At 39.1% G+C, this 26,011-nt stretch overlaps 1 protein-coding gene across 1 annotated transcript; it reads left to right on the top strand.

Annotated features, from left to right (window-relative positions):
- The first annotated feature begins 44 nt into the window (after positions 1 to 44).
- Positions 45 to 25,406, top strand: LOC117429238 (neuronal acetylcholine receptor subunit alpha-3-like). Its single transcript, XM_034048523.3, has 6 exons — positions 45 to 205; positions 2,206 to 2,345; positions 9,408 to 9,452; positions 20,327 to 20,436; positions 23,031 to 24,144; positions 24,797 to 25,406. The coding sequence occupies exons 1-6, from the start codon at positions 145 to 147 to the stop codon at positions 24,923 to 24,925; spliced, it is 1,599 nt and encodes a 532-aa protein (XP_033904414.3). The 5' UTR covers positions 45 to 144; the 3' UTR covers positions 24,926 to 25,406.
- The last annotated feature ends 605 nt before the right edge of the window (positions 25,407 to 26,011 follow it).

Below are 26,011 nucleotides of genomic sequence, written 5' to 3'. Positions count from 1 at the left end.
TCTCTCTCTCTCTCTCTCTCTCTCTCGCAGTCACTCACTCTCGCTCTCTCGTTCCTCGGCTCAGTTTTAACTGACGAGTAAATCTCCAGCATTCACTTTCTCCTGCGTTTGAGGATTGGATTTGAGGACCTTCACAGAATTACAATGAAAACCCAGTGTTTTATGGGTTTGCTAACCCTATCCTTTCTCATATCCCTTCTTTCTGGTGAGTAAAGCAACAAATTTGCTTGTATTTTTTTCTGTACCCATACTCATACATCCAGTGAAGTACAGCGAACCGCAGCTAGTTTAGTGAGCTGCGTTTAGCAGTAGATTTAGGGAAAGATATAAGAAAAAATAATAGCTTCTTTACTCCAAATATACGTGACTACTTCTGCATTTCTTTTAAGACGCTGGATAAAGACTGGGCATTTTAGCATAACAAAATGATCTTCTTTGTAACTAGGATCATGTATAATTTAATATGAGATTGTTTTGATTTTACAGTTGTGAAATGTCCACTGTAAATTTTAATGTGGATTTTTGAGAATACTCGCAGTGTTCTGAACGTTGAAACTCCCGTGTACCATTATTATCTGTTTTACATTCATATTGTTAAGCCGTCTTTTTAATTTACTTCACTTTGTTTTCTTTCCCGAAATGTACTTTTTAAACATGTTTATCATATTCAAACTCATTTACAGCTCAAACACACCCTAACCATACATACAAAGCATTCCTCCAGTTTTTAATAATTTCACTTTTCTGTGGTAAACACCTGGTCATTTTACAATTACCCAAATCCGTAATATAATCAGTGGTTCTAATTTGAGATTTTAAACACAGACAAACGCAACATTTTGTGTTCACTTCCCCAGTCTTATGTTGCAGTTTACTGTAATCGTTGAGTTAAAGTGCACTGCGATTCCCATCTGTGCTGTCATTTCATTTGAGCCGTTTACAATATTACTCAACACACCAAAACTCCAGAGCACCACTTATCAGAAAAAAAAGGTCAGTGTCCTTTTTGCTCAAAATTAAAAATAAAAGGGAAAAAAAATAAACATAAAAAAACTAAAAATAAAATCCAAGGTCTCTTAAACAAATTGTTTGATTTTCAATTTTATAACATTGAAGTTACATTTTCTCCTTTAAAAACGTTAAAAGACTGGAATTTAAAATATGGCCCACATTATCTTTGCTGTTAGTTTATTGAAACCAATTACTTATGCTGACCTGACTTCAATAAAAATAAAAATAAAAATCCCCATAGAGCTTTGCTTAGATTGTAAGTGAAGTGAAAGTAATACAAAATATATATTTTCCATTTTTATTTGTATTTGACTGTACATGCCACAGGATTGAAATTTGTAATTGTAATTGTAATACTAAGAATAAGTGGACTGAATAAACTATAACCATTCAGTAATATCAAACTATATTCAGAAGCCTATCTGAACCAAATTAACAAGTATAAGCATACTGGATTTGTCCATTAGGCATAAAAGCAGCCTGATTTATTTACTTGGCCTAACACAGGTTTATAAAATATACAAAAATATATGACATTTGTGAGCAATCGAATTGCATAGTACAGCTATGGCGAAAATTTTGCATCACCCTATAGAATTAACAAATTTTGCATCATAAAGTTGAATTAAACCTGAATAATGTTACGTTAGCATACTGAATAACATACGCTTTGTAGTTTTCCATATACTTAACGAAAAACTGACAAAAATTGAAAAATGTATAATTTGGAAATCTAACATAAATACTGTATTACTATGCTTCTGGTAGACTTTTGTGATAACATTTAGTATTTTCTTTTATTACATGATGTTAAAAAAATCTTTAAAATCTAGGTGAAGCTAAACTTTTGTCCATGTGTAAATGTTTGTTAAGTGAAATGAAAAGATTATCTCTCTGGAGCCCCTGTTGTCTTTAGGTACATTACATTAAGGATTCTAATTTGATCTGTAAGGGTTTTAAATATAACAGGGCTCTTGTCAAGAGCAGATGCCCCTGTATTTAGAAAGCTACTTAGAAAAGGACTGGATACTGCTGATCAAGAGGAAGATTGCGAGTTGCTGAAAAGCATCAGCAAACTGCTACAGGGGTGTGGTGGAGTGTGCTTGGGATCACAGTGATTTATGTAGAAAAACAACCAGATAGTGAAGGTGCTGTACACTGCAGATTGTAGTGGATTCTCTGTTTCTTTTGCAGGTGGCACATGCTCAGAAGCAGAACACAGGCTGTTTTCTGTTATCTTTACCAAGTATAACCAGTATATTCGGCCAGTGGAGAATGTGTCAGACCCTGTCATTGTGCATTTTGAAGTGTCTATGTCACAGCTTGTCAAAGTGGTAAGTTTCAACCTACTTATTACGATAATTTGTGTTCCAGCAGTTAGAGTTGAAGACTAGAAAACAGAGTGGTCAAGTGTTTAGAGTTGGGGTACTTTGAGGCAGTGTCCTTGTGTCTAGAGCTAAGTGTGTTCTAGTGGTTAGAGCTGGTTAGAGCTGAGCTTCAAAAAAGATGGGGTTTCTGTAGTTGAGGATGTGAGTGCTGACGAAAATACAACCAAAACCTAAACTCTGACAACACCAGAGGGGATGTCAGAGGAAGAATTCTCAGCTGTGTTAACTTGGCGACCAAGACGCTGTGCCTGAAACAGACATGGATGATGTAAGCGTGCGTGCTGCGCTTGTAACACTGCGGCGTGCTATGGAGCAGCATCCGGATAGAGAGCCGAATTGGGATTTTTCAGAAAACACTGAAAGTTTTCCATCCATAAAAAAATATTGTCCAGATGCATATCACAGAGTTCTTCACTGGAACCAGTTTGCAGTAATGTAGCCTACATGTACTGTACATTTCTGCACTTGCATTACTTTTTTGCACGTACTTTTTATTACATTCATAGGTTTTAATCAGAAAAGCTCGCTCCAAGGCTTTTATTTCCCCAGTCCACTCCTCTCCGGTGCTTCTAATTCTGCAGCCAGCTCCACTCACGCTCCTCTCCACTGCTAGTGTAAATTGCTTTCAAAATGTAGAGATGTGCGAACCGGTTCCTTTGAAATCGAGTACCCGGGTCCTGCTTTGGTACCGACGAACCGGATACAAATATCAGGGATCCAGTTCCAGTGAGTACTGTTATGTTTTTATTTTTATTATTAAAACATTAAAAAAGGTCTACAAAATATTTATAACAGCAATAATGGGGTTTTTAAAGTTTTTATTTTATTTTATTTATTTATTTTTTTTTAATTATATTTATTTCCTTGGAGAATAACACCGTGTAACAAATTATTATTTTTTTTTGGTTCCTGGGTAGTAAGTGTTATTTCCTAATTGCTTATGCCTCAAAAGTATAGAAAATGGCTATTATTCCCCACAAACTTTGCTTTTGTGACCAGGACAGTGATATTTTGAAATTTACCTATTTTCCAGAACATTCCAGATAGATTCAGTGCTAAGTAAACTTGGAGTAACTTCTAGAACTTTCTAGAACTTTCCAGTAATATAAATAGTAGTATAAATACAGGGGCCTTAAGCCCACCAGTTCAGTTTAGTTCCAGCTGCCTAAGTGGATACATATCTGTATTTTTCTGAGATGGCATCAAGAGGCTGCAAGCATCCGGCAGACGCATTTTGCTATGTCTGCGGCCAATTTATCAAGACAAGATCGAAAAAGTACTCTGTGGAAGCATCTGCTAAGATGTGTGAGGCCTACAAGGCATATTTCGGCATGCCTGTCGGGGATCAAGACAAACCCTGGGCACCTCATTTCACCTGCGAGCACTGCAAAAAAAACTCTGGAAGGTAAGATGGACAATTGTTGCTCAGAATTTTATGTTATAAAATTTGTTAAAATTTTTAAAATTGTAAAAGTTTTTAATTTTAAAATGTTTTACAATTTTCAATGTTATTGAAAAAATATATATGAAAAATGTTGCGAGAATCTCTTACACATTAGTCATGGGTGAAATAAATGTATTTTTGTAGGATGGTACAGAGGGGAAAAGAGAGCCATGAAGTTCACTATCCCAAGAATTTGGCGGGAACCCACTGACCACTCAAGCAACTGCTACTTCTGCATGGTGGACCCTTCCAAACGTCGGACTGGCAAGAATGCACCTGCTATCACGTATCCGGACCTTCCTTCATCCATCGCCCCGGTGCCACACTGCCATGAGCTCCCCGTACCCACTCCTCCGGAGGGAGAGCAGCCGTCTTTAGAAGAGAGCAGCAAGTCAGAGAGCGAGGAAGACGTTGTAGATCCAGATGACAATTTCAGAGGTGGAGCTGAGGAGAGAAACCCATACTACCCCAACCAAAAAGACCTCAACGACTTGATTAGAGATCTTGGTCTCACCAAGTCCAATGCCGAGCTTTTGACGTCTAGGCTCAAGCAGTGGAACTTGTTGGATGAAAGTGTGCAAGTCGCAGATCAGAGGAAGTGTCACCAACCTTTTTCCAGCTTCTTCACCTGTCAAGATGGGCTCTGCTTCTGCCACAATGTGACCAGTCTGTTCGAGGCAATCGGAATTGCCTGTAACCAGAATGAGTGGCGCCTCTTCATTGACAGCTCATCCAGGAGCCTCAAAGCCGTGCTGCTCCATAATGGTAACAAGTACCCGTCTCTTCCCCTGGCTCACTCGATGCACCTCAAAGAGGATTACAACAGCATCAAGACCTTGCTGGACGCCTTGAAGTATGATGAGTAAGGCTGGGAGGTCATAGGAGACTTAAAAATGGTGGCATTCCTGATGGGTCTCCAAGGCGGTTTTACCAAGTGCGCACTACCACAGGCGGGACTGGCCACAGCGGACTGAGTTCTCTGTGGGGAGGAACAACGTCAAGTGGGAGCCACTGGTGGACCCCTGGAAGGTGCTAATGCCACCACTGCACATCAAATTGGGCCTTATGAAACAATTTGTCAGAGCTCTAGATAAGGAGTCGGCAGCCTTCAAGTACCTTCAAGACTTCTTCCCTCAGCTGTCTGAGGCAAAGGTCAAAGGTCTTTGTCAGACCACAGATAAAGAAGATCCTGGAGTGCAATGAATTCCCCAAGAAGCTCACTAGTAAGGAGGAAACGGCTTGGAACAGCTTTGTCGCAGTGGTTCGGGGCTTCCTGGTCAATCACAAGGCCGAAAACTATGTGGAGCTGGTTGAGACTGTGGTGAAGAACTACAGCACAATGGGCTGTAGGATGTCCCTCAAAGTCCATATCCTTGATGCTCATCTTGATAAATTCAAGGAGAACATGGGAGCGTACTCGGAGGAGCAAGGCGAGCGCTTCCACCAGGATATACTGGACTTTGAACGCCGCTACCAAGGACAGTATAACGAGAACATGATGGGACACTACATTTGGGGGCTGATTCGTGAAAGTGATTTACAGTATAATCGTAAATCTCGAAAAACTACTCACTTCTAAATCTTTTGTAGTCATTTTTGTATTACTTTAGTATAAGTACATGTTAATTTGGATTCATATGTTGGTTTTTTCTGACTTTATGTGAACGAAAAGACACAAATTCGCCCGTTTTCTCATTGGAAATAGGTAAATTTCAAAATATCACTGTCCTGGTCACAAAAGCAAAGTTTGTGGGGAATAATAGCCATTTTCTATACTTTTGAGGCATAAGCAATTAGGAAATAACACTTACTACCCAGGAACAAAAATTGTGTTACATAATTCAATCTCACTTTTACATGAAGTGATCAAAACGCTTTTGGTAAAGCAAATCTTCTGCACCTCGATGGGATCATTCGCAAGACAACCCCAAGCCGAACAACACGATTTCAGCAATCTAAAAGAGTAATTAACCACAAGCCGATGGAGTCGTATTTCGGCTTGGGGTCCTAACATACACTGACCCTTTTGCACATACCATGTGGGTAAAGATTTTTTTAATTGTATAAGCTTTGTGAAATGTGCAATTAACATGGTTCACATACAGGCACACAATGGCTTTCGCTGTTGTAATAAAACTCTTACTGTGCAAATTGGATGTTATTGATTATTTTGTTAACTTTAATTATACAGGGCGATTTCATAGATTGCACAATACTGTCGGAGCATCGCAAAAGCTGCATCGTTTATGAATCATTTGTTATATGTACAGTGTCAAATATTTTTCCTTTGAAAAACATCTTTTGGAGTGGGCGTTGGAGCGGGCGTTGGAGCAGGACGATGCCAGAGGCTTTTCACCCTCTCACTCCGCTCAGGCACTTTACCCACTCCGCTCCACGCTCCTAGCAAAACGATCCCGCTGCACTCCTCGCTCGGCTCACGCTCCGCTCCGCTCAGGCACTTTACCCACTCCGCTCCACGCTCCTAGCAAAACGATCCCGCTGCACTCCTCGCTCGGCCCGCGATCCGCTCCGCTAAGGCACTTTACCCACTCCGCTCCACGCTCCTAGCAAAACGATCCCGCTGCACTCCTCGCTCGGCTCACGCTCCGCTCCACTCAGGCACTTTACCCACTCCGCTCCACGCTCCTAGCAAAATGATCCCGCTGCACTCCTTGCTCGGCTCACACTCCGCTAAGGCACTTTACCCACTCCGCTCCACGCTCCTAGCAAAACGATCCCGCTGCACTCCTCGCTAGGCCCGCGATCCGCTCCACTCAGGCACTTTACCCACTCCGCTTCACGCTCCTAGCAAAACGATCCCGCTGCACTCCTCGCTCGGCTCACGCTCCTCTCCACTCAGGCACTTTACCCACTCCGCTCCACGCTCCTAGCAAAACGATCCCGCTGCACTCCTCGCTCGGCTCACGATCCGCTCCGCTCACATGCTTTGGTTTTAATACACCTTTTTTATTAGTGTAATGAGTGTCTTAATAAAGATTTTTAACTGCATACACGTGTGTTTGTTGTGATTACTGTACTGGTGATGGGAAACACTTTGAATGTCAGGTTATTGTGTGGGAGTTTATACCGTCCATCGCTGACTGCGGGTGAATCACGTTAACACAAATGTGCCTGTTCTAAGCAGTGGCGACTGTATATGTCACTATGTCAGTCACTCAGTCACACATTTTGATCCCAGGTTAACATTACGATGAAGAGTATGATCAGTTCTGTATCCCTTTTACTTCTATGACAGATTTAGAGTTCACCTCCGGATAAATGGAGCACTGAAAAATCTAAAGTTTAGCTGCATGGTTTATCAATTTGGCCACATTGGCTCATGACTTGGCGTCAAGCCAGTGATAAATGAAAGTGTTACAGAACCCCCTGTAGTGTTTGCAAGAAACACATTACTTTAACACTGCCTGGGTTGTCCATATCAGAGCAATTTTTTTTCAACATAGTCCCATAGGGCTGTATTTTTGTCATGGTAAAAAACTGCATATTTCACAGCATTTCAAGATATTTCACAATGACATGCTAAATTGTGGAATAATTCTTTTTTTATTTCCACCTTTTAAAGGCATTGGCCCCTATGCATAAAACCTACTGTCTGCTCTATCATGCCAGTAATAGTGTTTAACATGAGAGTATTTCATCGGGTGATTCATAACAGTCATTTGCTGTCAAAAAACATCACTTATCATGACGTAGAATAACATGATCAATTTTCTCATTAATGTATCATATGTCTGATTCATAAATGCGTGTGGTGCCATTAATTGACCCTTACTGGCATTGTAATTACGGTGGTGTGTCGTGACAAAATCTACTGGGGTAGCAGAGTCAACACCGGGCCCCCACCCCCAATAACGGATCATTGCACTTCAGTTTATATTGTAATTTGGGGGGATAGCTAATGTTTATTTAATGTAATGTAATTACTATGTCTCATTTGTTTTTCATTTTGTTTTGCAACATTGTGTTTATGTATAGTGCTTTCATGTAAAAAACTGACCTACATAAACATTCTGAATCCAAAATGAAACAAGGTTGCTTTGTGAGTAAGCTCAATGGGTAGATGCATTGGGCAGCTTTTTGGATTTGTGCAATTTGCACAGTGTAAGGATTTGGGGTTTTATGAATAAACAAATGTAAATTAAAAAGTAAATCACCAGACTACTTGTACACAAAATCCATTCTGCGTTCTTTCTTCACAAAGTGGTCGATCATTGTAAAATTTGTCTTTCGACTTCAGCTGCAGAAGAAGTTCACGTTCAATTGAAATAATCGCCAAGGATGAAGACTGATCTTGTTCAGTGGTATTCCTGGATAACTCTTGATCTGTTTGAGGGCGGAAGAATATCTTTTTACCGAAGCCACAGAAACGGGAATGGTCAATATTAGGCAGGTCAGGGTGTACAATTCTGGCATGCTGTCTTTAAGTTCATTGATATGGGGAAATTGGAGCAGGTCACCTGCACGCTTTCCTTGGAAGTCCGTCATTGAATACATGAGAATTCATTTGTTTTTTAGCTGCACTAGCAGAATGTACAGCATAATGTACAGCGTCACATTCAAACTTTTCTTGATTCCCCAGAATGTGAAATTCCAGCGTGTAGGTGCTACCCGTGGAAGGCGTCTTTGGCAGATTTCGTCCAGTAATTGTGTGCGCTTTATGAACCTTGAGAAAAATGCTGCCAATCCTCGTTTGGGACAACACTAAATTAAGTACATGGTCATAACAATGAACAGAAAGTGCTTGTGGTATAGCTTGTTTCACACAGGCTTGCACGCCATTAAGCTCGGATGACATAACTGAAGCCCCATCAGTAAATCTACTGTACTTTGCTGGTTACTGGAATTGAAGCAGCACCACTTAAGTCACAGATAAATGCTCTGATATGTCTGCAAAGCTATTTGACAGATACTCTGATAATTCCTGCTGTTTTTCATGGTCTTATCAGAGTACTTGGTTTTCTGTTTAATCACATCAGCAAAAACTTAGTTATGGTGCCTATTCAAACCAAAATGTAAACAATTCAGCCTGTAAACCCCCGCAACTTGGGCAGTGGAACGGTATGTTCTTCTTTCCGTTTGTAGATTTCTGCTTGCCATTGTAACGGTGTCTGTTTGGGTGTTCTTGTTATTTCTGTATACCCCAAGGTGTCTGATAACAAAAACACCCAAACAGACACAGTTACAATGGCAAGCAAAAATCTACAAACGGAAAGAAAAGCACACCGTTCCACTGCCATATCGAAGTTGTGTCATTAACAGTTTAAATTCAGATTTTCCTCAGCAACAATGGTGTAGTGTGTGATAAATGAGAATTTAATGCCCACCCTCGGGGTGGGATGCTTGGATAATTTTTTTCCATGTAGTGATTCTGAAATATGGACTTAATATTTCCTAACAGTCTTCTGTTTTCTCTCAAAGTTAATATTTTAATTCCATCCTGTTACGTTATTTACAACACCCAGTGATGCATGCTGACAAACAACAATATAGGCGAGCCAAAGTAAATTTCTTCTTAAGTGTTTATTGTTTTGTTTGTTTTCCAGGATGAAGTAAACCAGATCATGGAAACAAACTTGTGGCTGAGACATGTAAGTAAATTGTGTTATTCTGGAACAATGTCTTTTTTGGTTTTTAAGAGTCCTTGAACACATGGGACCTCACAAATGGTGTCTTCTCAGTCGTGAATATAATTTAATCTGCTTTTCTGCTTGAGTTACATTGAATTGCCCCTAGCTTCCAACAGGGACAGTACTCTTTTACACAACAAATTTCAACATCACCCTCAGATCTCTTTAACCCCGTTCACACTACTGTGCTGGCCCAGGGCCGCCTCGTATTTCGGTCTGCAACCCCGTTCACATTTGCAGTTTAAGGCGCCTTTGCACGTTTACATATGTGATTGAAAAATATATATTTTTTTCAATGCAGCACAGTAGCAATTTTATATATTAAAAAAAACCCCATATATTATTGACTGTTTTGACGTAATGTTATGGTGTGTAACAGGGTGACGGTCAGAGCTTACCCCCACCCACAAGCACATTATTCTCTCAAGACCGGGGAGGTATTTAGAACGCGGGAAACAGCAACTTGCTAGTGTTAACAGCTATAAATATTTATTTTCGTAACGGATACTTCACGGATTGCAAATTACTATCATTGACTGACATTCACAAAAGCTCACACCTGTCCACTTAATACTAGTACGTCTGCTCCCTCCTAAGGAAAGACATGGTATTAAATACTGTTAAATACATTACACGTGTTTCTTCTCATTTATATGTATTTGTTTAAGATGCATGAATACCGTTTTTGTTTACAAACACGATCGTTAAACTATTCTATTGTTTACTCATTATTATTATCTTTGTCATTATCATTCTCTAGTCCCTAAACATTACCAGTAAAGACACTTTGCTCAAGAACATGCACGATACATAATAAACCACTGCTCTATCACCAGCAGAATAACATTAGCAATAATAATCACAATAACAGGCATTGAAATATTACCCCCACATGGTGCATCAACGATCTTAACGCACACTTCAGTAGCTATGCATATCTACAACAAAATAAACAATGGTGGCTGAATATGCCAAGTCACCACCATTATTGACCATTATTGACAAGCTAAGCATAATCATGAACATACCGTAGCTCGTATATTATGTGAAAGAAACAACCTGAACGTTAACCCTCTAGATGTTTTATTTTTATTTAATATTTTTATAATTAAAGTTGTATGGTGTTGAAATAATTCCCACTCAATATTAACCCACTGCCGTCTTGGCTGGCAGAGCATTCAGCTTTCTATTTACCTTTTGCGTGCGTGAGATATGAAGTGTCTGCTGAGCTGTGCAACCACATTGTTCATGTGATACAGAAAGGCTGGCCCTAGTCTGTGTTGTGTTCATACATATGTAAAGGCTGGCCCTAGTCTGCTTTGTGTTCATACATATGTAAAGGCTGGCCCTAGTCTGCTTTGTGTTCATACATATGTAAAGGCTGGCCCTAGTCTGCTTTGTGTTAATACATATGTAAAGGCTGGACCTAGTCTGCTTTGTGTTCATACATATGTAAAGGCTGGCCCTAGTCTGCTTTGTGTTCATACAAATATAAAGGCTGGCCCTAGTCTGCGTTGCGTTCATACATATGAAAAGGCCATCTCTAGTCTGCATTGTGTTCATACATATGTAAAGGCTGGTCCTGGTCTCGGATTGCTGGCCCTGGGCCACATCGAAATGGCAGCCCTGAGGCGGCCCTGGACTGCCTTAAATTGCAAGTGTGAACGGGGTCTTTGTTACTTAAAAAATTTCAGAAGTGATCCGAGATGCCTTGCATTAGAAATATTTAAAGAATATCATGAAACGCAAAAACTGAGACCAAAGAACTGTATTGAAGATTCGTACAGAAAACAAACAACATTAGGAAATCAGAATGCCAAATAAAGATGAGTTGATTAAACTGAAATAGGCGAATGTAAATGCTTTTGTTCAGCAAATTGAAAATCCTTAGAGCAAAGTGAATGGGTAGGTGAGAAAGGTAAACACATCCAATTCCAGCGAGAGGAGGCAATCAAATAAATCAAATAAGTGTGTTTCAGAACTACAGCCAAGCCTGCTTTGATGAGGTAGGTTCAGGAGCCATGCTGGGACCTGATAAAGTGTTATGAAACTATGCTTTTTAAAAGTGGAGGTGTGTATAACTCTTATAGTTTTTAACTGTTGTCTAAAATCTTAAACACATGTGAAGGGCTTTTTGGACAGGGCATTACATATCCATGTTCAAGCCCAATACCTCCTTTATAAATGTTCACCACAGTAAAACAATAGCAATGTGTAATGAACCTTATTGAAAGCATGATAAAGCATATTAGTTAAGCATTGTAAAGGCCAGAGAAATATGATAAAGCGTACAGTCGTAAAAATCATGCAACCTATGGTAAACTATGGAAAATGCATAGTATAACCACGGGATAACAGCAAAATTAACATGCATATTTACCATGTTGAAATTTTAGAAGGGCTAGCAATGTCCCATTGGATGACAACCAAACAATACTGGAGACGACAGGGCTGTCTCTCGACTACCAATGAGCAGGACATGCCCACTGGCCAATTCATCTAATTATAAAGTGATTGTTTCCCAGAAACACATAATCAGAATGAAAAAAATATATATTTTAATAAGAAAACATGGTGTGATTTAAACCAAGTAACTGCAGAATTAATACAGTAATCAAACTCTGACTGATTATAAATAACTGCAGAATCATACAGTAATCTAACTGACTGACTGTAAGTAGGTCTACTTAAATTGCAGTAAATTTACGTATTTTTCGCGGGTAGGTTATGGAATCAAATTAGGATTTTGCAGACCTGTTTAAACATTAAATAAACCTAAGTAGACAATATTTCAGAGCACTATAAAAGCCTAAAAATAGTGGTACTTGCTTCCTTACTAAAACAGAGTGCTGTCATTTGTTAAAGGCAAGCATGCAACATCCCCCAGCAGTTGCTGCCGACATTCTTTGTCTGGTGTGGACTTGCCCATACATTGAGACTGCACGTTCTGCATCCACTGAATTGGTTGGAAGTGTAAGGCAAAGCTTTGCCAAGTTATACAGATGTGGAAATTGATTAGAAACAGTCCAAATACTCAGTTACCCAAGGACACCTGGCATACTTTAATAAAGACAATATATGCAGCACGTTTATTGTCATGTTATTTGTCCCATCCAATAATTTATTTTATTAGTACCGAGTCAAAACAAAGAAAACCTGCCTATTCATGTTTAAAAAGGAAGCGGCAGTTTGTTTGAAAGGTGGCTGTGCTAGATCGTACCTGTAGTACTGATTTAAATTGGCTACAACCGACAGGAATACTTTTGTCTGCGCTGACTTTCCAGTTTGTTTTCTGAAAGCTGTTTATTTTACGTTCTGTTCAGCAGCCTCTGTAGTAGCCTTTTGTTGAATGTGTGATTCTGAAGCTAAATAACATTCGATCGTATACCTCCATCTGCACGTACAGTTTCTTTGGGAAATATCTTGACACGATCATCAGCCGAAATATACTTTGCTTTTTTTGCTTTGTCGTCCATTTCCGGTATTTTACCTCCAATGCTGAAAACTAGATTTTAGCAACCTAAATTAAAACAGTGCAGCACTGACTTTGTCCCACTGCCTACTGTACAGTACAGGTCACAGAAAAGCCAGTACAGATGCACTGATAGGCTGATTAAAACATTGTTGTCACTGAACAGTAAACAAGAACGTTAACTGCTTTGAAGTATTTGTTTGTAAATGTTATTTGTCTTAAGGATGTTTCTTTTTGCCTAAGTGCACAAAGGACAGCGAAGGAACAAAAAAAAGCCTATCTACAGAAGAAAGATACATAGTTTGCATCGCTTGCGTTGTGCAGTAGTTCATTTAAACAATGTTTCTTTTTTTTCTCCATACTTGTCCGGTATGCATTGGCCCCTAAAAGAGGTGAATTTCGTGGTGACCCCTCAATTTCCCGATTTCCACAAAATCGCGATTTAGGTAGACCCCTAATTATAAGTAACTGCAGAATCAGTACAGTAATCAAACTCTGACTGATAAGTAACTGCAGAATCAATACAGTAATCAAACTCTGACTGCTTATAGCACAAAACAAAAATGACTCACAGAAAAGATTTCTATGTTCCCAGAAGTTTATTTGTAAATCCTATCAGATTTACCAATCTTGTCCATGTATGTACATGTGAGAGCTTGGAGCCAAAATCCAGCAATTCGACAATGAGTTTATTGTTTAAATGAATTTTTTAGGACGAGAAATTCCAGGAAGACATAACCTGCGCATCAGTAGAATGACTGTAGCTCGCCGTCTGCATGAAAATGACTTGCACGCTCGGAGGCCGTTTAGGGGTAACGTTGACAGCTGAGAGACGAAATCGCCGTAACTGTGGGCCAGAGAACATCTGAGGTGGCTGCAGAGAGAGTGGTGGTGTTTTATTTGCAGATGAATGCCGTTTTGCCCTTTACAGACCTGCCGGAAGACAACGTGTGTGGAGATGTCGTGGTGAGCGTTATGCTGACTGTTGCGTTGTTCAAACCAACCAGTGGGGTGGTGGAAGTGAGATGATGTGGGGAGGAATCTCCTTTAACACAAGAACGCCTTAGGTGCAGATTGAGGGCAACCTTACTGCTCAGCAATACATTGACGAAGTCCTCGGGGCAACAGTTTTTCCGTTCCTGTAAGCCAATCCGGAAGTGTCAATTTTCCAGCAAGACCACACAGTGTTAGGATTACAATTGCACGACTTCAAGAAAACAATGTTGAGGTCTTGCCGTGGCCAGCTTTTTCTCCGGACCTGAGTCCAATAGAACATCTGTGGGACCAAATCGCCAGTGCCATCCACAGGAGACAACCGTGACCAGCCAACGTTCGCCAGTTTGCTGCAGCTTCACAGGAACAGTGGCGGAACATCCTACAGCAATCTATCCAGAGGCTGATCAGGTCAACGCTGCCAGGATTGTGTTAATGCTCAGGGAGGTCATACCCGATTCTAACTTTGTAATGTTTTCATTTTGACAGTATCTTACGTTTCAAACTGAAAACTTATCATGATTCTTTGATCTTATTTTTGTTCACATTTTCTGTGATTTTGTTTGATATCTATGTTTAAAATATTCAATTAAATCCATTAGACCTGAGTGTTTTGCGTTTCTTTTGTGCATCAATATATATATATATAAAGTTTGAGAAAAAGGAAAACTGCTGTGTACCAAAATGATCAATAAGAAAAAAGAAAAAAAGAAAAGGATATTTTAGGTACTTAAAAAGGTAGAATAATTGATGACAAATCAATTATCAGGATGTTTCGGGCTACAAGTCCTTCATCAGCTGAATACAAAAAAACAGTGCTTTAAAAAAAAAAGCACTGTTTTTTTGTATTCAGCCGATGAAGGACTTGTAGTCCGAAACGTCCTGATAATTGATTTGTAATCAATTATTCTACCTTTTTAAGTACCTGAAATATCCTTTTCTTTTTTCTTTTATATATATATATATATATATATATATATATATATATATATTGCTAATAACAGTTTGACAAATCTAGGGCTTGCGTCTATATTGTGAGATTGTAAGTTCAAATATGATAGATCAATCTATCGCAATCAGTTTTCACTTATTTCTATATTTCAGTCCAATTGTAACTGGTGTCATGTTTCAATGCACCATAAACACAGCATTGTGTTAAATAGATTAATAAAGAAAGCTTTATTAAGACTAATTTAATTTTGAACACAATAATTATTCAAATAGTTTGAACACATGCAACACATTTAAAAAACAAAATATAATGAGCCTAATCATTAAGGGAAATTGTGGGCTGTGTTAGGAGACAACGTGGACAGGACAATCAATAATGGCATCTGCCCAAGCAGGAGAAAATGAAAGCATTCTAGCAGAGCTAGCTTACAGATACTGCTTGAAGAAGGGGTCATTAATAAGGAAATGCTATTTTATAAAATGAACCGTCTAACGTTTTCATCAAAGAGGATGAAATGGACTGCAATTGCAAATAAAATGAGTGCTGCTAGCGAAGGGAGGACCATAACATGGGAGCAAGCAAAAGAGGTGGACAAACTATAGCAGCAGTGGAGACATGAGTGTGACAAAACAGGCAGAGGCCACCCTCCCTGTTTCAGTACATACTCTCAGCAGAAGAAGAGAGGGTCATTGGAATAATGGGACTGCCTGTCACATACCCTCCCTCTTCAAACGGTACTTCACTATAATGTCTTGATGAGAAACCGTGCCAAAGATGCTGCACACATCATCTGTTAAAATTTCTATAAGCTGATGCCCTCTGTCGCTGTAGTTGTCTCTGCTTATGTCTTAAATACACAGCATGAATTAGAGCAGCCATGTTTCTCAATGAGGGAAATGACTGTGATCCAGGTGGGCAGGTAAGAAGGTGTGTGGAATATGACAGGTAATACAACAAAGTAGTGTGAGCAACTTTATTCAGAAACGCTACTTCTATAATGTCTTCTACTCCCCACGTTGTACTAGCCTGATCGACATCGTATTGGTTTATTGAAACGAGCCCTTTGTCCAAAGTGTAATTTACTATGTTGTCTAGAAAACATGCTATTCCTTGATGATTAGAACTGAGCCTTTCCTCTAACAAATGACTGGAACTTATATTTGAGGGTGTTGGTCGCTTAGTTTTTATATAGAATTTAAGGCACCGCTGTATAAAGGCTAAACCAATCATCACAAACAAGAGTTTTTCAGGATTTATTGGCGCCACACAAACGTTCAGCAACTTTGACTCAGCAGTTCATAAAGCAGATTATAAACTTTAACTCTGTTGGCAGTCTTGCAGATGGAATGGTGTTAGTGCCAGAATATTATTAGCATTCAATAAAGTTCCTGCAAATGATGGCAAGTGCCACTTAAGGTATTAAACATTTTGTCTAGTAGACCACAGCATACCACAACCAGGGCTCAGAAAATAACATCCTTTATCCCTTAGGTCAGTGGCTCTCAAACATTTTTGTTCACGGACCACCTAGGTTTTGTTTTTGGATCTCGGCGGACTACATAATAAAAAGTATAGCTGACTGAAAAATAAACACATTAAAAAAAAATCACTATGATACGAAGAATAACCATAGACTTGCCTCTCTTTGTTTTTGTAGCGCAGGTAAGCAAACTTTAATGTTACAGTTGGCATGAGTAACATTTCAGTGACTTACCTAAATATCCTTCATAACTGCAAGATAGTAACTCCATTCCTTTAACAAATATATCTATACCACAATTCATAATTGACTATTCAGTCCAGCTACATTCAGTCCAGTTTTCATTCAGGTTGTCTATTTTTTGCTTGTAATTTTGCGATTATTTCCCAACCATTATTTCGGTTGTATTTAACAGTTGTTTTTTGTCATAATGTACATGCCATATCTAGGGAGGAGTCCAGCACAAGCAAGGTAGTGGTACGTGTACATTTCTATTTGGGCATTGTGGTAATTACATTTATAGTAAGCTTACATAATTTGCTTGTTATTAATGTGCCCCCCTTCTTTTCCAATGTCACTTTTACACCAGGGTTACGCATCTCTCCACTGCCTACAAAAAATGTCAGGGGGGTTGAATGAGGTTACTATTTATGTGAAATGTTCATATAATTATCTCCAGGGACCGGTTTTTTAAAACTTTTATCTGGATCGTTTTGATCATTTTGAACATTTTTTTTCAGAAAATGTCACTGCTGATTATTTTTATCCAGATTACAAATAATTACGATTGCGAAATTCTTTTTATTTTTTTTAAAGGAATATCGATCAGAAAATACAGGGTTAGAAAATCTGGATCACTGTTATTCAGGTTACGTTTTGTAGGTTATTTGTAAAATGTAAAGGACGGTTTTTAGTCATTATTATTTCTTTGAAATTGTTTTATTTTTTAATGTGCATTACTGTGTGTCAGGTTGAGTCTTTTGTGAATATAAATGGGTGACCTGAGTCCCAACATAAAAATGGATGACATACACGTTTTCAGTATGATTCAATACTTCTACTCACCAACACTCATTTTTCCAAAGTTAACATCAATGAATGACTAGCAATGTGCCAACATCATTCAATGACTTTGCCATAAGAGTTAAGCAACAAGCAGAAGCTACTGGCATACATAATGACAATGAAACTTGAAGTTATAGACCAGGTCTGAACATGTCTAGAATATATTACCCGATGAGCACTGTAGCATACATCCAGTTTGCAAAATCACTCTCGTTCATATATTAATGAGCCCAATCCCCTAAAGTTATTTGATCAGATTACATACAGGCATCAGTTTGTAACTGATTATGGAATTGGAAAAGAAGAAAGTTCAGTTTTTGTTCACTATGAGGTAGACAGACAGACACAAGACCTCAGCAGAATGAATACAGATTACCAATTCACTATCAATTGCAACCAATGTAATGGAGAGCCACACAGTGATCTGACGGCTTGTGTTCTTTAAGCCCCCAGTATGCTCTTATGCCCTCTGATCCCTCCATTCACTCATTCACATTTAATAGAATATCTCCTTGCTTCTGTGTGGAGATGACATAAGGTCAAAGTAATAAACAGCTCAGTTGATGGGAATGTCAGCACTGAATAAAAATGTCAGCTCTTTCCAATCTTTCCGACTGGGGCAAATGATTCATGGCTGGTCGTTTCATTTACACACGAGCGGATTGTTTCTGGCTCCTTGTCCTGTTGCGTTGATGGAGTCTGTCAGGGGAATCCCGGAGAGATTGAGCTCCTTTTCAATTCCACTCCTGACAACAGTGACTTATCCCCTGAAAACCATTCCATTACAACTGTAGAGTAATGGGGTAGCCAGGATTATTAAATAAGGCAATGTTATATGGAATGGAAGTTGTAGTTACAGTATACAGTATGTCTTTCCTTTGCACAGGATCAAAGCATTTTACACACACTGTGGGAACAATGGAGTGCAAATCCATTCAACAGTAGTAGTCCTTCCACTGGTCTTAGATAGATTGGTCAAAGTAGTGGCATAAATTCTCTTCATGCATTATTTTTTTGGACATCCATTCATTATTTATAAGGCCCTGTGAAAATCGTGGAATTTTTCTTTCAAATTCACGGCAGTGTCACAGGTAAAGTATTGTATTTCACGGAATGTGCACAGAACTATTTTATAAATTATGTGCACAGGTTATCATGATTTTCTTAAACATCAAATATAGAGATAAATGCACTTACATCAAAATCAACGTCAAAGTTATTCAAGCACTTTACAATAGCTTTTGAAACTGTGTTGTAATTAACAGCCTGTAGGTAAAGTGTATCTGCAAGGACAGATTTCAGTTCTAGTACGTCAGATGCATGTTCACCATTTAGGTATTGCAAAACAAATACAATGTGTAACCCATACTGATCTTGGGCATCAGTCGACTCGTCAGTGACCACTGACAAGCAACCAGACTGTTTTATCAATTCCATAATCTCCTGCTTGTGTTTCATGCTTCACAGTTTTCAGTGGGCTTTGGAATATGGAAGTCACCGTTTGTTGTTTCTTTGCAAGTAAAGCAGTCGCAGTACTGCTCTGGATTTCCGCCTTTCTCTTTCGGTGAATACTTGAATCTAAATGCCTGTCAATAGCCGATTCTCGGTAGGACATACAGAAGAGCTTCCCTCCATCACTGTGTAAAACTCCTGCTGGATTTTGCTTTATGTGATCTGCTGCAGACACATTTTTAGCCTTTTAGAGACATCCATTTTCTTGTTTACAGTGTAGTATTTTTATTTCTAAAGAATATTGTAAAAAATCGCTCAGCCCATGAAATTGCAATTTACACAGGGCCTTGATTATACAGGTCTCAAATGTGCAAACATATATTTTTATTTTAGAATATGATATCTAGTACATGCTTTTAGACAGTCTTGCACTTCTTGGGTCATTTCACCTGGAGGGTGAAATTGTCCCCACCATTTCACTCACTTCTTTCCTGTCAATAACCAATCAGCTGCTTTCCCTATTAACTGACATCATTTCTGCAGTAACGTGCTTTGACCCAGAAGGGTGAAATGAACAAGGAAGTCAAGCAGTAACAGCAATCCTGGAAGGACAAACAAGCTAAGTAGTGTTGTACCAGATACCTTGTTTTAAATTGAAAATACATATTTGCTATAACACGTGTCTTTTTAAAAACTGCACGTGTGAGACCCGTGTAGTTAATGGAGTGCAAAAGGGGTACGATTTATTGAATTATTTTGTTAGCTACAATTCATTGTATAACACTTGGACAAAACAAGTGGAACTGCTACTACTCTTTCCTGCTCGTATTGTACAGCTGTTTTATTTGCCTTTGCTTCAAAGCAGGGCCCTGTCTTTCTATTTTCTCTCACAGGGTTATTTCTATAAGCATTAGCATGCTGGTACATGCACAAGGAAAAGACAACCTTTGGGTAGGTGGTACCGTATCAACACCCCCTGTGCACTTGTCAAGATCACAAAACCCACCCACAGTTCAGTACAATAATCACTGCGTGAGAGAGGCAAGAAAATAATACATGTTGGAAGTGCCGGCAATCAGAAGGCACATCCAAAAATACTTTTTATTTTTTTTTGGAGAAAGTACCCCATTTTAAGTGATATCCTTGAAGAGAATATCCCATTCACATCTGAACTCTGTCCTAGGGGTGGATACATGGCTGTGGCTTAATCTCTCTACTACACAACAAATTATAAAATCTACCTCGCCTCACATTAACTCTCTAATCCTCAAACTTCAAACAAAAAAATGAATAAGATGCATCCTGGATTTAAAAAAAAAAAGTTTAATTGTGTGCTTATCATTTTTCAAAATGTTTATTTGTTTTACAATTAAAACAAGTTGTGCCCTAAATCATCCTTACTGCGCGCCTTCTCTCCACAGATCTGGAATGACTACAAATTGAAATGGGACCCCCATGAGTTTGGAGGGGTTGAATTTATCAGAGTGCCGTCAAACAGGATTTGGAAGCCAGACATTGTCCTGTACAACAAGTAAGAGAAGCCTATCAGTGTGTGATCAGCGTCTGTATAAACATTCACATGCTAATCTGGTACCTGAAATTATTCTACGTCTATGAGGCTGCAGAATCCAAAAGTTGGGTGAATACATTTCCATATCATGATTGGAGTTACTTTAAGTAAGTGTTTCCAATGTTAAAGTATCTGAAAAAAAAATACGCCCCTGAATGAATGTTCATTTGTGTGTGCCAAAGCATAACTACGGTATAATTGCATTACATGAAGTTCCATGGTCAGAAATAAGATACAAATCAATAATGCCTGAAGATGTCAATGTTTATTCTGCTTTCAAAGGACATTTTCAAAGCAACAGACTGTTCGTAATTGTTAGAAAGTTAGAAGGAAAACAAGAATCTCAGTAATTTGTGTGCCCTGTAAATGTAAGTAAGACAGAAAACATAAATTGCATTTTGCACAGATGCTGATGCAAGTATATTAGATTATTGTTTGTAATATACAATTATATCTGCATTTATACAGTATGAACTCACCCACTCACTGTAACATAACACCTCATTTGCTAACTTTGAATTAAGGTTTGGCTTCAACACGTTTCAAATGTTTCCAGTTGTTTTCCTGACACCAGCAGTTTTCTGAAAGATCATTTTTTTCTTGAATCAACTTGGTTATCTTTAAGAAAAAGGATGTGCCGTTTTTCATTAAAGCTTTCCCATAACCATACTCTCTCTTCCACTTAACTCTCCCTGACTGTTTTACAACAGGAACTACTATAAATATGAGGGGGGAAGGGGGGAAGAAGAAGAAGAAGGAGAAGCCAATTTCTCCGAATTATCAACAGTAGCACAGGATGTTAGAGTGTCGAGATCTGGAAAGAAACACATGGGGTGGCGGGTGGTCAGCAGGCCTAAAGATTTACAGCACATTTCATTCAGGAATTCCAAGCCACATTAATCAGCTTCTACACTTATAGTCATGCTCTCTCTGGAGGACAATACGATAAGAAATAAACCTCCACTTTGTGTCAGGTTAGGTATTTGTATTGATTAGGCCTCCTTACGGAACTGCCTGCTGACTGATTGTAATTTTTTGCTCATCATTTCAGTTTGTTTTTCTTGACCCTTGCTTTGGGTGCAGGTGGGTTGTGGGCTTTTTTTCCTGGCATACAGGAATTTTGTCTGTGATGTCTTGCTTGAAATATTCTTGAGGTTGCCATTGTTCAAGCTCCCTTTGGACTATCAGAACTGCGCCATGACGTTTGGTTCCTGGACTTACGAGAAGGCCAAGATTGACCTAGTCCTCATCGGGTCCACCATGAATCTCAAAGACTTCTGGGAGAGCAGGGAATGGGTGATCATTGATACCCCGGGATACAAGCATGACATTAAGTGCAACTGTTGTGAATTCTTGCTTGAAATAATACTAATACTACTTGCCATTGTTCAAGCTGGGGCTGCAAGCTAGCTCCTAATACAACCACCTTGGGTTCAACCACTTGTCTGGAACTTCTTGATATCCTGATGCCTCACACCACTTTCTCTAAGTAAAAGTAAATATCTTCTATGCATACATGCAGGTGACTTACAGCTGTTTGAGCAGCAGTGAGGCTCCATACTGTATTTGGCTGACGTTTTTGGATATGCCCATCTGCCCCTTACCTACCATTATTACCATAGTATAAGCATATAAAAGTGTAATAAAATACAATGAAAGCATGGTATAGCATAGGTGAGCATTGTAAAGTCCAGCAAGGTTGTAAAGCATAGTCTCTTTCTAGTAAGTACAGTATACAGTACATATTAGAAGCAGGGGACTCAGGGATTGAATTTGAAATCTTATGGTTGCTAAGGGAGTATGTTGCTCATCTGATTAAAAGCACAACTCTTTGAATCTCATTTATAGTTTAATTGTACGTTATCATTATATTCATGATACCCTACTTTGTTTATTATTTGAAGTGTTAATAGATTACCTACATTCTTAAACATGTATCAATATTTAATTTGTATATATTGAATAAATAATCAAACAATGTTTAAGATAACATGTATATAATTGCTTCTATTGTGAAAGTACTGTACATTACAAATATTGTATTTTGAGAATGTTCTCTTGAAGTGGTGATACTAACATCAGGCTGGTGAGGTGAGGTCATTATATGAAAATCCTGTTTAAAATACAAATCTTAAAACAAATTATTCCACAAAAGTGACGTAAACCAAATCTGTGTTTGCATTTCTTATCCAAGTGGAATCATTCAGCGGAGCCGGTTTGCAGAGCAGTTGCAAGAGCTCGGCAGTCTGCCTAGTCTGAGCAGAATTTGCTGTCATCTGGGCAACACCACATTCACTGTTTCTAGAGAGGCCACTTTCTTGGTGTACCAAGTTTACTACATTGCGAAACTAAATCAATTCATCACAGAATAGGGAAAACACAGGTGAACAAAAGAAAAGTAAAAAGTTTGAATAAACACATTCATGTTTACAAACTATTCCATCAGAGATTCCATTGCCCTTATATTATGTCCCAGGGGGCATTAAAACACCATTTTGATTTTTTTAAGCTTCTGTAGTTTTTCTGTACTTATTGTCACCCTTTTTGCCTCCCAGCGCTGTAGGAGACTTCCAAGTAGATGACAAGACCAAAGCCTTGCTGCGCTACAATGGGGATGTCACCTGGATCCCACCAGCTATTTTCAAGAGCTCATGTAAGATTGATGTCACCTACTTCCCTTTCGACTATCAGAACTGCACCATGAAGTTTGGTTCCTGGACTTACGATAAAGCCAAGATCGACCTAGTCCTCATCGGGTCCACCATCAGTCTCAAAGACTTTTGGGAGAGCGGGGAATGGGTGATCATTGATGCCCCGGGATACAAGCATGACATTAAGTACAACTGTTGTGAGGAGATCTACACAGATATTACCTATTCCCTCTACATCCGACGGCTCCCTCTCTTCTATACCATCAACATGATCATCCCCTGCCTCCTCATCTCTTTCCTGACTGTCCTGGTGTTCTACCTGCCCTCAGACTGCGGGGAGAAGATTACTCTGTGCATTTCTGTGCTCCTTTCCCTCACTGTCTTCCTCCTGGTCATTACTGAGACCATCCCTTCCACCTCTCTGGTTATCCCTCTCATTGGAGAGTACCTTCTCTTTACCATGATCTTTGTGACCCTCTCCATTGTCATCACTGTGTTTGTGCTCAATGTTCACTACCGTACTCCTAAGACTCACACCATGCCACGCTGGGTGAGATCTGTGTTCCTCAGCTTGCTGCCCAGGGTGATGTTCATGACCAGGCCAAAGCGAGAAGCAGAAAAGACCGGCCAACATCTTCACCACCAACACTACCAGCCCGCGACTCACCACCACCAAAACCAGCAGCAGCAGAACACGGCCACACTCCAGAGGCAGAGGCTCTTTGTTAACCCTGAGCTCCCCAACTTCAACAGCGGGGGTGACAGCAAGTGCTCCTCCAAGGAAGGCTTCCCCTGTCCAGACGGGCACTGTAACTGCTGTGGGAGGCAACGCAACACCAAGCTGCCTGCAGACAATGGGGTGGGGGCTGGTAGCCGGTGCACAGACAGCCCAAGCTCCAGCTCAGAGTCTGTGGATGCCCTGCTATCCCTCTCTGCTCTATCGCCTGAGGTGCATGAGGCCTTGGAGAGTGTCAAGTATATCGCTGAGAACATGAGGTTACAGAACGAGGCCAAGGAGGTAAGCAGATTGGGGGGCTTGATTTGATTTACCTTCTGTAAAAGATGTAGGGTTACTTTTTTTCTTATTGATTTCAGTTGGGTTCATACTAGTGAGACAGACATTAATCCAGTACACAACGTCTTGGAGGATCTTGCCAAAAGGATGTTGTTAAAGAAAATATTTTGCATAAGAGTTTTAAAAACTTAATAATATACAGTAAGAACATGTTCTAATGAGAGAAGGCCAGACCCATCTATGCTTGTCCGTTTCCAAGTAGCTGACTAAACTCAAAACCTTGTCAAGTTGGGTCTCAAAGCATCCCTGTGATTCAACATCAACACCCATTACATACCCTCACCACTCTCTGTCAACTCCATTTTGAAGACTTCAATCAAGTCCCCCCTAATTCTTTTTTGTTCCAGGCTAAATAGATTTAGTTCTTTCAACCTGTTTTTATAGCTCATTGTTTTAAGCCCTGGGATAGTCTGGTTGCTCTTTGCAAGGAACAGACATGATAAACAGGGAGACCCGATAGGTGTGTTGTGACCTAATTCAGAGAAGTTACTAAAACTTAAAAAAGGTCAACTTTACAAGGATATTGTGATCAGTGACGATGGAAAATGTATTTGAAAACTGTCTAACGTCTTTGCCTGTGTCCTGTGCATTGTAGATTCAAGATGACTGGAAGTATGTTGCCATGGTGATTGACCGCATCTTCTTGTGGGTTTTCATCTTGGTTTGTATCCTGGGGACAGCAGGCCTCTTCCTTCAACCCTTACTGCTGGGAGACGACATTTAGGCTGAGAGCAAGGCTTCTTTTTTTTCTTGTTTTTCTCTGTAAATACTGATTTGTACAGAATAAATATCAGAGGAGACAGTGTCTTCTGTCCATCTGAAGAGTCAGCCTGTTCCAGGTTCCACATCTTGGGTAAACAGGAATTCAGGCTGTGCTGAAGTCTATGTGACTGCACTGGAGAGTAGAACTTGAGTGTGTTAAAGCTTCTTATAAAGATGCAGGGTAGCTGAACTGGAAAGCTGGGAATAGGTGGTTTTAGTGATTATTATTAATGTGCAAAGTCACCGTGCTGGAGAGCTGAGAAAAGGGTATGTTATTGTTAATTTGCAGGAAGAGTTTTAATTGCTCTTCCCATACACATCTCAGCTTATTACAGGAACATCTTAAAGCATCTTAAAGCACAGTTATGTTTGTTTGACGACTTCAGCACTTCTGTGTCTGCTTCTGTAAACCGTTTTTTCATTAAAGGTTTGTTTTAAATGTATTTGGTGTCTTGCTGTTTTTCTGCTTTTGCACCTCACCGTAGCTGCCATTGACGCAGCTTTTAAACTATTACAAAGTCTACCCATACATTAAAGGCAGGACTTCCTGTAATATCTCTTTACACCTAGGACAAAGAAAATTGAGTTTTTATAGGAATTTGTAAGTACTTATTCAGAGACTATTTAAGAATGTGACTCATTGATCTATGAATATGCAAGTGACATGATGTGGATAGCTACTAAAATCCACAATTGTCTTAAGTATGCAGAAAGACGATTTATAAAAACAAATTATATATATATATATATATATATATATATATATATATATATATATATATATATATATATATATATATATATACAGACGTGCTCAAATTTGTTGGTACCCTTACAGCTCATTGAAATAATGCTTCATTCCTCCTGAAAAGTGATGAAATTAAAAGCTATTTTATCATGTATACTTGCATGTCTTTGGTATGTCATAGAATAAAGCAAAGAAGCTGTGAAAAGAGATGAATTATTGCTTATTCTACAAAGATATTCTAAAATGGCCTGGACACATTTGTTGGTACCCCTTAGAAAAGATAATAAATAATTGGATTAT

This window comes from Acipenser ruthenus, chromosome 24, assembly GCF_902713425.1.
Source record: "Acipenser ruthenus chromosome 24, fAciRut3.2 maternal haplotype, whole genome shotgun sequence".
Taxonomy (NCBI): domain Eukaryota; kingdom Metazoa; phylum Chordata; class Actinopteri; order Acipenseriformes; family Acipenseridae; genus Acipenser; species Acipenser ruthenus.
Note: the sequence above shows the minus strand (reverse complement) of the source record. Positions and strands in the feature narration are given on the sequence as shown.